Here is a 17,912-nt window from a genome sequence, read left to right as displayed (position 1 = left end):
CCCACTAGAGATGCTGGGGCAGTCCTCAGGACTGGTGTACAGGTTGGTGCTCCATGGGAACCCCAGGAGGACTCCAACTCCAGAAAGGTCAAGGTGCACCTCAGGCCGCCAGGTACCAGGTCCTCTGATGCGAAGAATTGCTCAGCCTCCCTAGATGACCTTCCCCCGTACTCCTGGAACTGCATCCCAGAACAACAGGCCGGGCCTCCTGCAGTCAGGTGAGGTCGCTGACGGACCTGGCCTGACGCCTGTGCAGGGGTGAGGGGCCTTTCTGTTAGGCGTCCACCTCCCGCTCCGGCCTCCCAACTGCTGCTTTTTCTTTTTCGTCTTTAATACATTTTCCTTTATCTGATCCAGTCCATCTCAGTCCAGCACAAACAGTTCTAGTGTACAGACGTGCTTTCTTCTCACACGAGGGCATTTGGGAGTAGAAACGGGGTTACAGAGGTGTTTTTACAAGCTGGGCTCATGTTCCTGCTTCTCTTGGCACAGCTTAAAGCACTCAGCAGCTCCTCGGGGGGACTTGCCAGCTTTCCCTGCCTTTTGCCTTTTGTCCCTTGTTTCTTTGCTTCATCCTGCAGCCCCAGCGGAGTGCCCCTTTGGATGGCGGGCTCGTGTTTGTTGCCCCTTTTCTCTACTTCTCTGCCCTGGCTGCAGGGCATGGTTGTCCTTGGCTTTGAAGTCTGCATAAGCCAAGCTGTGGACCCCTCTCTCTCCGCCTCCCTCCTTTTGCCTTGTGGGGCCCCCTAGAGCACCCTGGGTACGCCTCCATCTTCACCAGCACTGGTCACCCTATGCAGTCACCCACCCACTGTCATAGCCCATTCAGCAATGCCCAGTGCGAGCTCCATGTGAAGGTCGCCCCGAGGAGCGCCCCATCCCCCTCTGACCCATAAAGCCTGTGCCTGCGTGTTTGTGCCCTAACGTGGAAATACTACTCGGCCCTTTTCACACGAATCCAAATGAGGCCGGCCTTAAGCTGGTCTGAGTGCCATGTGTTAACGGCCATGCCCACATGTCAGTTTTTGAGGGCTTGCCTAGGAGCCAGCACCCCAGGGGCGTTCCACATCATCATTAGTGTACATAAATACTATTTCTGACAAGCTTGAGGCCCTTGAAAATTATTCTTTTTTTATGGGCTAGACTAGTCTCATGCAGCTTTATGTTTGCTGTGAATTTGTTCATGAACCTCAGGCTCCCTCCCTCATCAGCGGTTCTCAGGTGTTACCAGAATCGACCGGATGGCCTGTGACACACCTCCGAGGTGCCCTGAGCCAGTCTATCGTGACAGCCAGGCATGCACGTTTCTGACAAGGTCCTGGGGCCACACTTGGAGAACCACTGCTGTATCTCAAATGAGAGAATACAGGATTAAATGTGACACAGTGGGTATAGGAAGGTGGCTGCTACCATTGCCACCTAATTCTAATCCATAGTATGTGGCATTTGTACCCACCCAGCCTCTGGCCCCCGCCCTGGCTGTCACACTGAGGCAATGTGAGTGTCACACACACAGCCCAGAGGAGGGCCACATGGGTACTGAGGTCCTGGTGGCTACTATTGTCATTACTTGATACGAATTGCATTGAAAACCAGCAGTGCTTGCTGTAGAATTTCCAATATCCATGCCGAGTTTTTTGGCACCTTTGTTTGCTTTTACAGAATTAACTTAAAATGAAATGAACTTGTTTTAACTACTCCATGTAAAAATGCATTTCTCTTTTGAATGCTAAATTCGGTGCTAAGGTTTAAGCAGCTCAGTGCCAAAACATCCATCAGCTGAGAAGAAAAATTAAGTCCATCACCGGTAGAGCTGCAAGTTCAGGGTCTTGGTGGTTGGTGTTTGTGTAGCTCACTCGGATAAACTAGATAACAGGAGTGACTGCCAGCTGCATTTAAAAAGCAGAACGTCGCTGCTTGTCACGTGCGTTTGTCCTCGAGGCTCAGAGTGCCTTCCTATGTGGCATGTTCCCTTTGACAGTAGAACTTGTAACTTATTTGTTTGAGTATTGGGTCCATTTTAAGGTTGTGTTTTGTTTATGTGATGCTTAGTGGCTTCCCGCAGTTTTGTTTTTTTTTAAAAGATTTCCATTGGGGAATTGGGGGGATGGGAACAGTGCCGGGGAACTGGGGGAAGGGGAACAGACAAGTTGCTGTCGTTTTGTTCTTCAGTCTAGTTGTGGAGGATGTTGCTCCACTGGCCCAAGTTGGCACTATCACTGCGCTCCTCCTGGGCAAGGCAGATCAGTCACCGGCCTCTGGACGGTCTCTCACTGCAGCTGCTGGCCGCTCACGCTGGCTGCTGGCTACATATGGTAGCCCATGGCAACCCACTGCCACAGAGGCTGCAGCCTACGCCGTCGCCGGCAACTCACGGCAGCCCAGCTCCAGGCCAAGCCGTTGTTCAGCATCTTAGCTGTGGAGGGCAGCGTCACCAGCCTTCACATGTGGGATCCGAACCGGGGCCCTCCGGCGTCCCAAGCCAGCTCCCAACCATCACGCCACTCGGCCAGCCCTTCCTGCAGTTTTTAGTTTACTTTTTCCTACGAAAACATATCTCTTAATTTTGCACTGAAAATGATTTTATTACGAAAATCAGGGGATAACATGACTGACTCAGTGAACAGAAATTCGCTTTAAGGTCCACTTTCTGAGGAACATGGCTTTTATAAAGTACATTGTAACCATGTGTTTTTTAATTTTAAGAATTCAAACGTTTATTTTAAGATTACAGTCCCAGAGTGAACAAGTTCATTGACTAGAATACCTCTGAACAGCTTTGTGGGGCCCCAGTGGTGTCACAGCAAAGAGGGGACATCTCATGCCCAGTGCCCACCATGTATGCAGAGATAAAACGTCACCGTCCCAGGAGGGGAGATAGAAATCTATGTGGATCTCTTCCCCCCAGACACCTAAAGAGGAGCTGCCAGACACGGCCCCTGTGCACTGTGAGGCTGGGAGGTCCACGGCTGGGACTTTATATTAGTGACAAACATTAGAAAATGGTCAGCTGTGCTCATAGCAGCATCAGTGCTGTGCGCAGGTCCTGAAGAAAAGTGTCGTGTCAGGCCACCCTGCTGGTCTAATCCGCAGCCTGTCACCATGTCCTGGCACTGTCACCAGCCGGGTGTCGGCGCCTTTTTCCGTGCAGGCCCAGACAGTGGACGGTGTAGGCTCAATGCCCATCCACAGGCACCTCTGCGAGGACAACATGCACGTAGTACTGCACCTGGGGACACCAAAGTTCAAATGTCCTATAACTTCATGTGTCGCAAAATATTATTCTTTTGCTTTTACCAGCCATTTAAAAATGTATGAACCACTCTTAATTCGCTCGCTGCACAAAAACAAGGAGGGTCCATTCTCCATCAGAGTCTCCATGAATGTTCTTGGTCATGACGGGGGTCCCGGGAATGTCCTTTTACTCAGAGCACTGGTCACAGCTTCCTAGCCCAGGGCTACAGTGGTGCAGGGGACTCCGTCACTGAGCTTTTCCTCTTAAGATGATCTCAGCCTTTCAGTTCAGCCACCCCAAGATCATCCGTCAGAGCGATGAGACTGTGTCTAAGAGCGTGCTCCTGATGCCCTCGTTAGAGGGCACTGCCATCAGTTCCTGGGTGCTGGTGCTCATTCGGCATCCATGGACCCCCTTTTTCAAGTTACCTCATGGTATGTGACCTTGGGCAAGTTCCTTAATCTCTTTGTTACAGTTTCCTCATCCATCAAAGGGGAGTGAGCCTGAGACCTACCTCCCTCAGGGGTCTTTGGGGGGGGGGGGGGGCTTGGAGCTGGCACCTGGGTCCTAGTGTCCACCTCTGGCTATGCTGAAGTGCCTCTAGCTACCTCTGCTTGACACATGACCTTCGCGTTTGTTATTCTCCGAGTGTTGTTTTTCCTGACTCTGCGGGCTCACAGGTACCTAGGCGTGAAGGTAAAAGTCCGCAAATGGACCACTGTCTTACGGTTTATAAAACACGGTTTTAACAAGAGTACTAGAAATGGTATCTACAAATGAGTGTTGGTTTTTGAAGTTTACTTATTTGGGAAGCAGGATATTTATTCCAGTAATGCTGCTGTTAATCAATACATTCGTCAAACTCCTGGAATTTCCATCAGAGGCAAACTACAAAAAGTACAGGAAATGCAGTCTGAAGATTTTACAAATATGTGTAATACACATATTTAAATCTCATAAAGTATGTAAAATATATGTTATATATATCGATAAAACATACACACACGTGCAAGTTTTATACACACAGTTGTTCTTTCCCTTCCTTTTTTCCTGCCTTTTTATCAACAAATCAGCATTTATCAGGTTCCTGACAATCATGGGTACTCAGTAAATACCAATTTCCTTCCAGCTCCTCCTCCCATATCCTTTTTCTATGCCTCGTACAGAGTTAAGCATTTAATATGCAAAATATAATTAAACTGGAGTAATTCATGATCTGCTGTGCTTGCATCCTCACTGTCCCTCCACAGACCCTTCTGCCTCCGAGCGCCCCTCACAGTAGCTGTCAGAACCTCCTCCTGCATCCTCTGTGTCCCCACTAGCTGTCCTTCTGGGTAATGACACAATTAGATCAACAGCAGGGGCCCCACCGAGAATGGCAGCTGGGACAGCATAGGGATGAGTTGGGTCCTAGCAGTGAGCCTTGTGGGATGATGTGAGCGTTGTGTCATCTGTGTGGATGTGACTTTCTTAGATGGTGGGGGTTGGGGGTGCTTTGGACCCGTGGCCATGGGACGCTGCCCCTGACCTTTCGAAAGGGGTGGGGGAAAGGAAGATCAGCTTGTTCATAAGAAAACGACAGACCATCTTGCATGTCGGACTGCAAAGTACCCAGAAGGAAGCTGGACAGTACATTCACGAGGAAGGTCTCCGAGTGCTGTCGGGCATTCTCCAGTATTTCTAGCCTCAAACAAAGCTTCCTCACTTAGGGAATGAGGGTATTTTCCTTAGTGACTGCATCTTAGCTGGTGCTGAATTGAGTATCATCTTGGGAATGAAAGAGAGAGAGAGAGAGAGACCAAGACCAAAATAACTTTGAATGTGTAATGGATAGATCAGAGTTTATAGTTCACCAAAAGAGAATCATTTAAGAAGACACTTAAAAGAGTAAGGGCCCTGTGTTCACAACACTCAGAGGAACTGGAAGAGTTTTACAGAAGGTTTCATTTTGGATAGCACTTTCAAATGCTGAGAAACTGATAGGGGAAGTTGACAGGCTTCCTAACTTAGGGAAGCGGTGGGTGGAGGTTGAAGAATTATCAGACATGTGTTGATTAACTGAGCCTTAAAGACTGAAAGGGGGACTATTGGATTCTCCACTAAGACAGTGCTGGAAGCCTAAAGGCAGCAGTCTTGGCACATGGCTGGAGGCAAGCACCCGATTTCCATGATGTAAGGAGCACGTGGGATGCAGGAAGGTGGCGGAGGGGAAAACTTCTGTCAGGTGTGGCAATGAGTATGCAGCCTCACCAATAGATAATCTGGGAAATGCAAGTACCCTGGTGGCTGGCGGCAGAGCTGCAAAGGACAGCCCGGATATGAGGAGGAGGTGCAGGGGCTTTCCCTATAAACGAATGCATCTGCTGCGAGCGGACCATGTGGGCATTTGGTAATGCTCGGGAATGCTCCTCACTGCCTTTAAAAGGCCCACACCCTAGACTCAGGCAGCCAACCACACACACACACACACACACACACACACACACACACACGTTGGTCACACCATTAGAATAGAAAACACACCATTAGAATAGAAAACACTGAGAATAAACTCAGTGCCCAGCGGGAAGTAATTCCAGGATTAGTTGTGTTCTGCACTGTTGAGTCACTGGGCAGGTACCACAGGCCCGTCTCCTTGCTGGGGACCCACATCCCACTTCCTGGCCTGAGAGGTGACGCAGCTCCTGACAGTCTCATTTGCAGCCAGAGTGCAGTGACTAATAGTAATTATCCAGTGTGGTTTCTTCTTGCTTTTCTGTAAACAAAATAATTTTCACTTAATAGTGTACTAAAATGAACAAAATAAGAACAAAAAGGAAAATCATGTTTTTATTGGATTTTTAAAATGTGGTATTAGTGTGGCATCATGGAAATTATTCATAGTCAATGTTTCCGGTAAAAGTCCCCAGAGGCTCTAGAGGGCTGGAGGTGGTGGCCATGTCTCCTTCCCTTGGCCACGTGTACCAAGTGGGAGCACAGTCAGTGCTCATCGGAATTTTAAAATATCATTGATGGGATTAAGGTTAAAGAAATCTGCAATTTTCTTATTTTCATTGCTAGTGTAAATGGATTATGTACTCAATTTAGTAAACTCATTGATCTTAAACCTGATAAAATTTTGACCATTACAGAATTAACAAAAATGAAGTACTGTGTTTGCCATGTATGATGCGCACCCACGCTTTTGGCCCAAACCTTCAGGGAAAAAATCTTTCATCCTAATTTTTTAATTCAAATTTTTATTTATTTACATTAGGTACTTGTTTTTTTGTATTATAAAGGGATTTTAGTATTTATTTTTTAACATATTATGGTATAAGAAATTTTATGGAACAAATAATTACAAAACACAAGAACAGATACAAGGTATAAGAAATTTCATGTACCGGTATCAAATTTACAATATTTATGCATCATAGGCCAAGAACTCTTCGCCTTTGCAAGTTTGTAGTAAGTTCAACAAAATCAATGATTGTATTCCAGGGTATTACTTTGCATACAGATATCATTATTGATTTCTAGAGTTATACTTTTATCATAAGCATAAATAAAAGAATTAAAAACATTTATATAGATATGGAGTTAGTACTACCCATGTATGTAATGTACACCCTTATTTTTCCTCACAAATTTGGGCAAAAAAGTGCAGATCATACACCGCCAAATATGGTACATTGCTTTCCATCTTCTCTTTACAGCTTTTTTCTGCTTTCAGTTTATCTACAACTATAAATAATTTTCATGCTGTAAGGCATATTCTTTCTAAATAAGTAACAACTGTCTTCCCGTGGAAAGTGAGTTCATTTTTATTTGAAGAGAACATGAGGTGGAAATTTGTGTAGTCAGCCTCTTTACCTAATTTGTTCCATGAATAGAGCCTGTGTTATAAAGCTCACTTTCTCACACACACAAAAAGAGCTCCTATATAAAAACTGTAATATTGTAAAATATTACAAATAGGTCGCCTTCTGAGTATGAGTTGCCTTGTAAAAACACTGGCAGGATGCGGGCTCCCCCAGTCTCAGGATTGCAGACTTCATTCATGAGGCAGCAAGAGGGTCGGGCTGCTTTGGGGACAGCAAGAGGGTTCCGCACAGGACTGCAGAAGCGATGCTGAGTTTCCTTGTCTGGATGTTTCACTGTCGTTATTCAGACAGCCATGTGGCAGAACTAGGAATGTGAGCAAGGCCACACTATTCATGGAAACGGTCATCTGTATGAAAAGTAAGCCCTTTCCATGCATCCTTTGCCAAAAGAAGCATGATTATGCCAGGGGCAGTGACCAAGCTGCAGTCAGAAAACCTGGACTGGGTGTCAGCCTTGCAATGCACTGAACTCTCAAACAAGTGACTTCACCTTCCCAGACCTGCTTTCTCACCTGAAAAAGAAAGAGGTTAGACTTAGCCTTTGTAATGATGTTTGTGTTTCTGCCAACTGTGAAATTATTGCAGACTTCTGTTTCTAGCAATAAGATGGACTGAATACAGCACTCTCCTCCTCACAGAGCACTCCCGAACATGGAGGGCTGAGTATTAAAAACAAGAAAATGAAAAACACTTCTTAAATGCATAGCTGAGGTGGGGGAAAAAAAAGAAGGAAATTCTCTGCAGACCAAAAATGAGCAGAAAATTTAAATGCAAAGACATAAGTAAGAGCAGGAGCCCTAATTCCTAGTGGCCTAGAGCCTGGGTTTATAGGCTACTCGTGGGGACCGAGAGACAAAGTCTGGAGCACACAAAAGGTTAGAGGTCAGATTAAAGAATGCCCTTCATAAAGCCAGGACCCCTCAGTGGATCAACTAGAGAAGAATTCACCCACAAGAATGGGTCACCACCTTGGCTCTGTAGGAGTGAGCAGGAAAAGAACCCTTGAAAATGCCTGACCATCAGCCCTCACTCATGTGGTTTTGGAGCAAGAACATATGATTACCTGTGTGGCTTGAACCCAAAGCTGGAAATTTGGTCTAGGGTGGAATTGAGTTGGTGGTGCTCCCAGGGGCCTAGAAGAAATAATCTTCATCCTCCCTGGGGGCATAAGTCTCAAAGAATTCCTTCAGATAAAGTTCTAAAAAGCGAGAACCTACAACTCTGAAGAAGGCCTGAATGCATGAGGAAATAAGCCTCCTGAGTGAGCAACAGAAGCTATGGAATCTTATCTTCAAAGACTACAAATATTGTGATCAGATAAAGTCTAGATTTTAATAGCAAGACTACAGATATCTCATATTTTCTGAACTCTAGAGCTGAATAGATTCAGATACCTTTTTTGAGATAGGGTTGTTACCCTCTGCTGTCTGAACTCTAAACACTTGCTATCTAAAATTTAGGAGTCAGATAACACAGTGTCTCTCATGGTCCAAATTCTCACTATGCAAACTCAGGAATCAAATTCAGACAGTGGGGAATACTTATGTAAAAGAATATAAAAAACTTAAAAAACCGAATTGAACTTATAAAAATGAAAAATATAATTGAAATTAGAAACACAATCGATGGTTTAAAGCAGGGGTCAGAAAACTACAGTATATAGTTGGATATTTTTAATAAGAACCATCCAGCCACTCTGTGTTTTGATTGGGGAGTTTAATCCATTTACACTTAAAATAATTACAGCTAGAGAAGTACTTACTATTGCCATTTTGTTATTTTTTTGTATGTCTTACAGTTATTTTGTGCTTTTTGTCTCTTGCTGTCTGCCTTTGTATTATGTTGATTTTCCTTTTTTTGTAGTGACATTCTTTGATTCCTTTCTCATTTTCTTTTGTGCATCTTCTTTGTGGTTATCATGGGGATTACATAAACATCCTATAGTTATAACAATCTATTTTAAACTAATAACTTCAATTGAATATAAAATCTCTACTTTTTCCATCTCCCTTCCCCACTTTATGTTACCCATGTTGCACGTTACATCTTTTTATATTTTGTATTCATTAACATGGTTTTGTAGTTATTTTTATGTTTTTATTGTTTATATTCTTATACCTGAATTAAAACACCATGACAACACCATGACATTGTTACAGGATGCTGCATTTGTCTGTTTACCTTTACCAGGGAGCTTTATATTTTCATATGCTTTCATGTTGCTGTTTAGTGTCCTTTTGTTTCAACTTGAAAGACTGCCTTTGGTAGTTTTTGCAAGACCAGTGATAAACTCCCTTAGCTTTTGTTTATCTGGGAAGGTCTTTACTTCTTCATTTTTTAAGGAAAGTTTTGCCAAATATAGTATTTTTTTATTGGCAGCTTTTTCTTTCAGTACTTTGAATGTATCACCCTACTGCCTTCTGGCCTGTAATGTTTCTGCTGAGAAATCTGCTGACAGTCACATGCCAGTTCCCTTGTACATGATTAGTCACTTTTCTCTTGCTGGTTTTAAGGATTCTCTCTGTCTTTGACTTTTCAGTTTGGTTATAATGTGTCTCAGTATGGGTCTTTTTGGGTCCATCCTAGTTGGAATCCTTTGAGCTTCTTGAACTTGGATGTTAATTTCCTTTCTCATATTTGGGAAGTTTTGGTTCATTATTTCTTCAAATAATCTCTCTGTCCTGCCTCTTCTTCTGGGACTCCCATAATAATATCCCATAAGTCTCTTAGGCTTTCTTCACTTTTCTTCATTTTGTTTTCTTTTTGTTCCTCTGACTCTATAATTTCAAATGACCTATTTTTGAGGTCATAGATTCTTTATTACGTTTGATCATGTCTGTTTTTGAACACTTCTAGTGAATTTTTCACTTCAGTTATTGTATGACTATAATCTTCAGCTCTAGAATTTCTATTTGGTTATTTCTAACAGTTTCTTGTTGATAGTCTTATTTTCCTCATGCTTCAGTTTTCTGATTTCATTTATTGTCTATGTTCTCTTGTAGAACACTGAGCTCATTTAAGACAATTATTTTGAATTTTTCTGTCAGGGGAGCCATAGATCTCCATTTCTTTAGGGTCAACTTCTAGAGATTTATTTTGTTACTTTGGACCATGTTCCTGTGTCTTTGTGTGTCTTATTACTTTTCGTTGTGTTTTCTTCATTTGAAAAAACTGCCACTTCTTCCAGTCTTTTTGTACTGGCTCTGTACAAGGGCAAGACCCTTCACCACTCAGCCCCGCTAGAGATTATGGGAGTTTCTCAAAATTTTTATGGAATGCATCTTCTGTTTCTACATGTATGTAACTTCCCAGTTAGAGAGATTTGATGGTTTCTTTCTCAGGCTTTGTAACCTTTTGTTCCTCTGGTGTCTGTCTATAGTACTGAGGATCTCGGCACTGCAACAAGCTGCTTGAGCCCTCTTTTGTTCCCTGCAGCCCCTAGGCATCCAAGATATGCCAATTCCTCATTAGTGCTTTGAACCAGGTTAGACAGAAACCAGACCCTCAGGCAGCCGCTGCTCCCCCTCCTACACCCCCCCACACCCCCGCCCCAAAGCAGCCATGTTGGATGTACATTCCACTCTGATCATGAAGGAAGAAGCCACAAGCTGGACACGTTCTCCTGATCACAGCAGGCTGTGCCGGCTTCTGTGTTCAGTGGAGAGGTACTCTGGTGCTGCCACAGCCACGGAGCCCTCTTCTGTTTCTAGCAGTTCGCAGGCATCTGTGAGCACTCCAGGTCAGGCAAGACAGAAACTCAGGCAGTTCCCTGAGAAACCCAAACGTTGGATGTATGTTAAGCTCTTCTCTATCCCTCCCACAGGAGAACCTGCAATTTGGGCTTTTCCTCCCAATTGTAGGTCTGCCGGCTTGAGGATAGGGGCTGACACAGTTGAAATGAAATGGCTTTTCTCACCTGTTGCAATGCAGTTGCTCTTGGCTTGGAGCTTGCCTGGGGGACTGCCACTTCCTGACTGCTTTCTAGAGCTCCCATAAAAGCTTTTTGAGGCTGGCCGAGTGGCGCGATGGTTAAGAACTGGCTTGGGACGCCAGAGGGCCCTGGTTTGGATCCCACATATGAGGGCCAGTGACACTGCCCTCCACAGCTAAGATGCTGAACAACAGCTCAACCTGGAGCTGGGNGGTTTGGATCCCACATATGAGGGCCAGTGACACTGCCCTCCACAGCTAAGATGCTGAACAACAGCTCAACCTGGAGCTGGGCTGCCGTGAGTTGACGGCAATGGCGTAGGCTGCAGCCCCTGTGGCAGTGGGTTGCCATGGGCTACCGTATGTAGCCAGCAGCCAGCAGCCGCAGTGAGCGGCGTGCGACTGATGTGCCTCACCCGGGAAGAGCACAATGACGGTGCCAACTTGGGCCAGTGAAGTAACGTCCTCCACAACTAGACTGAAGAACAAAGGGACAGCAACTTGTCTGTTCCCATCCCCCAATTTCCCAATAAAAAAATCTTTAAATAAAAAAAAAAAGCTTTTTGGACGCACATTGTGTTAAGTCAATACCTTTCTAAGGAAACAAGGCTTGGGACTTTCTATTCTGCTAATTTGCTGACTGCAAAACTTTAGGTATTTTGATATGTTTACCAAATTAATCTCAGAAAATTTGTTCATTTCACTTGCTAATCTGATATTATTAAAATCTTGGCCATTTTATTTTATTAATTTTTAAATCTTGGCCATTTTAATAGGTGATGCTGAATCTTACATTTAGAATTATGTGAATTTTAATTTATGCAATATTTGATACCTACAAAAGCATCCATGTAGCGCTGTTGTGAAGCATATTAATAAATTAAAATTAATGAATCCATCACAAAGCATGAGAAACAGAACATTACTGTTCTGCTTTCCTACCTGTGTGCCTTTTCCTGTTCTACCTCCTGCCTCCCCATAACCACACATAACCACTCTGAGTTTTATATTTTACATATATTTAGGTTTACATTTTTCAGTTTTTGTCTTTTCATATACAATTTCATCATGTATACAAACAATACATTTAATTTTGCTTGTGTTTAAGCTTTCTAAAAATGGTATCATTTTGTATATAGTGTTCTGGCTTGCTTTTTTCACTTAATGTTTCTAAGGTTAAGTAAGGTTAACCATTTTTTTAAGTTTATTGTTCATTCATAATGCCCACTTTGGGAATTATGTCTTTGTATACGTTGTCCATTTTACAGGGTATTCTTTTTTTCTGGTATAGGAAAGTTTCTAGATTCCTTCTTACTCTAAATTCCCTGAGTTTAAGATTTTTCTCTTACAAAATAAAAGTATCACTTGGAAGTTTAAGTGTTAACTGGTTGATAATTCAGATAAATTGATCTCCCAATTCTATTTTCTGAACCTATTTGTTATTTAACTTCCTTCTAGGAAATAGTAATTGTTGTTTGTGCTATAATGAAAAGATTATAATAACTCATTTTATTATTTAGGCATAAAACCCACCCAGACTTGCAAATACTTATTGACCATTTGCATCTGCCCATGTGGCAATGTTAGTTGGTTGAAATGAGGAAACAAGGATGTTCACAATGTACCCTCGTGGACTTTATAGTAGAAAAGGTTTAAAAATTGTATTCATGGCTTTTCAGTTGGACCGTTGAAGTTTTCTGAGGAGGTATTTTGCATTTTTAAAGGTTTGCTTTTCCCACAGGACGGAATCCTTCAGGCTGGGAATTACACATGAGGATTTCAGAAGGGCCTGGGGTGCTGAGGGAGATGTCAGGGTTTTGTTATATTCATATAGATAACTTACATGTATGTGAAAAAGGAAGTAAATGTTACCTAGAGCAATAGTTTGCAAACTTTCTTGACCTGAGTTCACTCAGGCACCCATTTATACTTTTAGATGGAAAAAATTTGACTCAATTGCACCAAAAAATTAGAGGAACAAATTAGCACAAAAAAATAAAATGTAGACACATTCAATGCATTAAACTAAGGTATTTTCTTTACAGTAGTATCAACAATGGGGGGGGGAAATAGTAATGTTTTTGATAAGAATCCCAAGAGGGCTTCTAATTTTGAATCAGTTGGCCAACCGTCAAATGTAGGGTTTTAAAGACCATCTTGTTTTGATTTATTCCCAGAGACATGATCAATAAGCCAAAATATGAAGTGTACCCAGAAACGATCAGTGCATATCAGCTGAATACCCTAATTAAAAGTGAAGCTTCCATAATAGAAAAAAATAACATTTTAGGAACGTTAAGGGGGAGAAATGGAAACTGTGGAGCTAGGGGAGTGGTTCTTTTAAAAAATATAATGGAAATTTAGGGTTAAAAGTACCACTAATGTTTCCTACTAATGTGAGTGTTCAGCTATGTGAAAATCTTCAGTGTGAAAATCTACTATGTGAAAATCTTCAGTGACATGGGCTGCATTATTTCCCATGGCAGCCATTCCATATTCAGACACTATAACCCTTTTCAAGTTTTCCTTCTACTGAGCCCAAATCCACTGTACTATCCAGGGCAGCTCTCATCCTCTTCCACATGGACATCCTTCTACTGTCTGAAGAAAGCTGGTCGTGTGACCTGGGTCCTCTCCTGCCTGGGCTGAGCTTACACGGCCTCCTCTCTGGGCGTTTAGGACCACTCAGCAGCCCGTTTGTTCTTTCTCCAGTGGCTTTTTGTTCTTTGCTAGATTATACTCATCAGAGTGGCCTCTTCACAAGTGAGCTTACAAAACTGAAGGCTGTAACCAGCACACACACAAAAGCATACATATACACACTGCTCTTAAGAGGTGTTTCCCAGCAGATTTTTTCTACATTTCAGAAAACAGGAATTACGTCCCTCGGAAGTTGGCTTCCGGAGGAAGCCTGGCTGTTTCTTGGCAAATAAGTGTGTTTTAGCTGAGTAACGTAGTGTTATGTTTTCTCAATGTGTTAAACAAATGCATTTTTATGTTTGTGCTTTCAGAGAGTGGCCAGAACTGTAGTGCCAGTAGTAAAGGTGAACGACTAAGTGCCAAACTCAGAACTTTACCTGGGACAAATGAACCTTATGAAAGTAGCAGTAACAAAGAAATAGGCAAGTGCCGGTGCCCCCACCCAGTGCCCATGGGCACAGCAGATCTGAAGAAGACTGGTGAGATGGCAAAGCCGTGTACTTGGCATTAAGAATTTCATGTGGACAGACTACGTCTTGGATGACTTGGGAGAGCATTTCTCTTCACTTCACTCTGAGTTGTTCAGTTTTGATTACAAGACTAATTGGTTTCACATTTGGTTTGCTTTTTATATTACTCTAATGCAACAATCTCTTTTGAAACCTAGATGCCTCCTACGTGGACCCACTTGGCCCTCAAACAGAAAGACCAAAAACTGCGGCCAAAAAAAGAGTCGAGGAGGAGGATTTTGCTGATGAAGACTTAGGAGATTATTTGCTTCCAGAATAATATGGACATTATATGTTATTTATTAAAGGGAAGGAAACACCTTACAGTTAATACTCATGTTAAACTTTGGATTAAATATATAAACTTTAATTTTGTTCACTGTGAAAGCTTTAAATAAGTGTATTCTGTTCTCTAAGTATGGGTTTAAATTTTGTTTTGGTTTTAATGGAATAAAAACACATGAAATTAATACTTTGTGCCAGTGACTTTCTTACCCTTTTGAAAACATTGTCCCCCAGTAAGAACTAAGTTTTGTTGCCCGACCTAGTACCCACCCCCCCCACACACACACGTACGTATAGGTATGTGTGAGTAGTCACAGATATGTACCCCTATCACCACAGTGTGTGCTATTTTCTATAATTTCATTTTAAAAAGTGTTATGAGAACACTAGGTTGATTTCATGATTTGCAGCTTGGAAAATACTGTGCTATCACACATCACTGATTAATCTTTATTCAAGTTAAATTACTTCAAGTTTGAAATTTTTAAGTCTTTGGAAGTTTTGCCTGAAGGGGATTATAATATTATTAAAATGGCACATTTTAGAGGCAGTACAAAGTATAGTAAGGGAAAATATGAAACCATGTGCCCATTGCTCTTTTCTGTAGTTCCTTCGTACCTTCAGCCAAGTGGCGTGTACCGATAGCACTGAGCAGTGACAACGCTAAGACTGCCTTTCCCATGTGTGACATAGGGCGTGGGAAGGGGCCAGGACCACACGCATTTCTTCTTAGTGATGTGGACACTAGAGGAATCACAGTGACGGGCGGTCACAACTAGCTCATCGTGAACCCTTCTTTAGGGAGGATGGACCCCTCCACCTTATTATTAGATATAACAATGTCTGTCCAGTGTGCGCGCTTTGGTGCAGGAGACAAAACCAGAACCAGACCATTTTCCCTGGTCCTAGGACCGGTGAGGAGCCCAGGGGGAGGCAGCCAACAAATGCACTAACGTCCAGTATGTGCAAGATTCTGGAGCCACAGAGCAAGACCCCGTCCTCAAGGTGCTGAAATTCTGGTGGGAAGCAGACAAGTGTATTTTTAAAGGGCTTTAGGGATTGCTCAGTGCAATTAAGAAAATAAAATGGAGTGATGTGATAGGGAGTGAGTACGGAGGGAAAGTGACTTGGAGCAAGGGGTTTGAAGCTGCGTTTGGATGTGGTGTGGTTATTGGTGATGGCAGTGTCTGGGGTCTGAGCCTATGACCTGACAGCTGAGAGGTGATGGGAGAAAAGACAAGTGGAGCCCAGCTAGTCATTCAGAGGACAGGGTGTGAGTGAATCATCTGTGTGGGTGTAAAGGTGCCAGCATGGCTGACAGGAATGATGCTAACCAAGAAGGTGACAGCAGGAACGGAAACCACACTGGGGAAATCTGACTGCCCTTTAAAGGTCTGGGGAGGGTGGGTAGATATGTGCATCAGTAACCCAACACGTTCCTAGAAGACTTTCAGCACTCTCCATGCTAAGGAGTCTTACAGCCGTGCCTGGTGTTGGGGTGGCTGAGTGACCATGGGGTGAGAGGGAGGGACTGAAGGCAACTTAAATCAAATTTACGGGACTATGAGGATGGTGACATCTTCAGTTGAGAACACTAGAGAGGCATTAATTTCTAAGGGAACATGACGAGCTTGGTTTTGAGTGCTTTGCCTTTTTCTCACTTGTGTGTCTCAAATCTGGATTTAATTATTACGTGATTTCACGTGTTCATAAGTATGTTCAGATTTAAAGGGAACTGACTGTGAATTGGACAACTAAAACACTTTGCACCTGCTTATAAGACACTTTCTCAACTCTGTTCAGACTCACAAAGACGAATTTTATGTTCTATCAAATAGGTGAGCATTTTCAGTAGTTTGTGATCTTATCACAGTGAAAACTATTGGAAAGTAAATATTTTCCACTTCCAAGGTCACGAAGGGACCAAGGTCATGAAGGGAAAAGAGAGAAGTTACCATGTTATCAGACAGTGGAAGGCATATTGTTGAATAATATGCAGAATTAAGAGCCTGGCACTGTGTCACCTTACATATGAAAGGGTGCTGTAATGACACTGAGTATTCCAATGCAATGTGATGACAGTGTCTCCTAAAGGGCCCCCACATTTTCTTTTATCAAATAAAAAATAAGTAGTAATTGAGTATTTATATCTTTATTTCCATTTCACCAGAAAGGAAACAAAGAACATTAACAGTTTGTCTACTAGTCAGAAAATGGTGTTTTATAACCTCAAAAGAAATGTCCACTCACCAAGAACTGTAACTCTCTTAAATTGGAGATTTCTGTGGGACTTTTGGCAGTAAATAACATAATCCCTAAGCTCTTCAGCTGTAGGATAGTCAAAACGTATAAAAGTGTGCTTTTCTTGCCCAGCATAACAAAGGTAGCTTAACCAATGGTTTTCCAGGTAGTCAAACACCAAGGCTGCAGACCATTCAGGAAGCCTTAACAGGTGTTTTCTACGCTTTCGAAAACCTTTCAGCGGGTAACAATCTTTTGTTTTTATTTGTTTTAAAGTATGACTGCTGTAAAATGACCATATTCATGAGCCTACCACCTAAAAGGCATTAAGCTTAATTTGTAGAATGAACAAACGAGCACGTTTTCTTGTGTTCTTGCAGTATAACACGCATAGTTCCTTTATTTAAGTATATTTCGTCAAATTTGTTCACAGGCGCTCAGGCTTCTTTGACATGACTGTATTTACAATGAAGGAAGGACACCCGACATCGGGACAGACCAACCAAGCGATGCGCACGCACAGCCGTGCAAGTACGGTTGGGGGTTAGCACTTTGATTTCTGAGTCGATAGTGACGCGTGATTATTTTCTGGGCTTTAGGGGAAACAGAGCGGTGTCCTGTCACCTGCTGGAGAGCTTTGAACAATCTGAGGTGCTTCTCTGAACGGCGGCATCTCAGAGGGAAAGTCGTCCTGCAGAAGCCAGGCCTTCCAGGGTGTGAACTCGCTTTCTCCAGGTGGCCCGCTGTGTCGTCGCAGAGCTTTCGTTGCTAGAAGAGTCTCGCCCTGGGCCCACTGTCCCCTCACTGGGCAGGGCTGGCGGCGCTCGGCCGGCCCCCGCGGCCCCCGGCGGTGGGGCGGCGCCAGCCCTGGGCCGAAGCCCCTCCTCCGCTCGGCCAGCCCCCGGCCCAGCCCTCGGCGCGCGGCTCTGCGTGGCGGACGGGACGGCGTCTCCGGGGACATGCGGTCACTCGTGAGTACACGCTGTGGGCGGCAAGCTCCCCGGCCCCGGCTGGTTCCCGGGCCCCCGCGGCGGGCCCCGTAGGTCGGCCGAGCGGGGCCCGGGCCGCGCGGAGCGTCACAGGCACTCGCAGCCCGCGGCGCAGCAGCCCGGCCGGCACACGCACACGGGCACGCGCACGCCGCAC

The 17,912-nt window shown here is 43.8% G+C and overlaps 2 protein-coding genes across 9 annotated transcripts in view; both read left to right on the top strand.

The window, feature by feature from the left end:
* The window catches only part of IFT88 (intraflagellar transport 88), a 112,189-nt gene extending 97,416 nt beyond the window's left edge, over nt 1-14,773 (top strand). For 6 of the 8 annotated variants that reach the window (XM_019652387.1, XM_019652385.1, XM_019652386.1 and 3 more), the window contains 2 exons: nt 14,043-14,210; nt 14,399-14,701. In XM_019652387.1, coding sequence (XP_019507932.1) covers nt 14,043-14,210; nt 14,399-14,520 — 290 coding nt within the window. In that variant the 3' untranslated portion in view covers nt 14,521-14,701. Of the gene's footprint in view, nt 1-14,042; nt 14,211-14,398 lie in introns of all 8 variants that reach the window. The other 2 variants (XM_019652384.1, XM_019652388.1) reach the window with 2 other exon arrangements.
* Nucleotides 14,774-17,138: 2,365 nt separating this feature from the next.
* Nucleotides 17,139-17,912, top strand: part of IL17D (interleukin 17D) — a 13,657-nt gene continuing 12,883 nt past the window's right edge. The window contains exon 1 of the mRNA XM_019652380.1: nt 17,139-17,737. Coding sequence (XP_019507925.1) covers nt 17,726-17,737 — 12 coding nt within the window. The 5' untranslated portion in view covers nt 17,139-17,725. The remainder of the gene's footprint in view (nt 17,738-17,912) is intronic.

The sequence above is a fragment of the Hipposideros armiger genome, unplaced genomic scaffold, assembly GCF_001890085.2.
Source record: "Hipposideros armiger isolate ML-2016 unplaced genomic scaffold, ASM189008v1 scaffold_178, whole genome shotgun sequence".
Classification (NCBI taxonomy): domain Eukaryota; kingdom Metazoa; phylum Chordata; class Mammalia; order Chiroptera; family Hipposideridae; genus Hipposideros; species Hipposideros armiger.
This window is presented reverse-complemented; position numbering and strand designations above follow the sequence as displayed.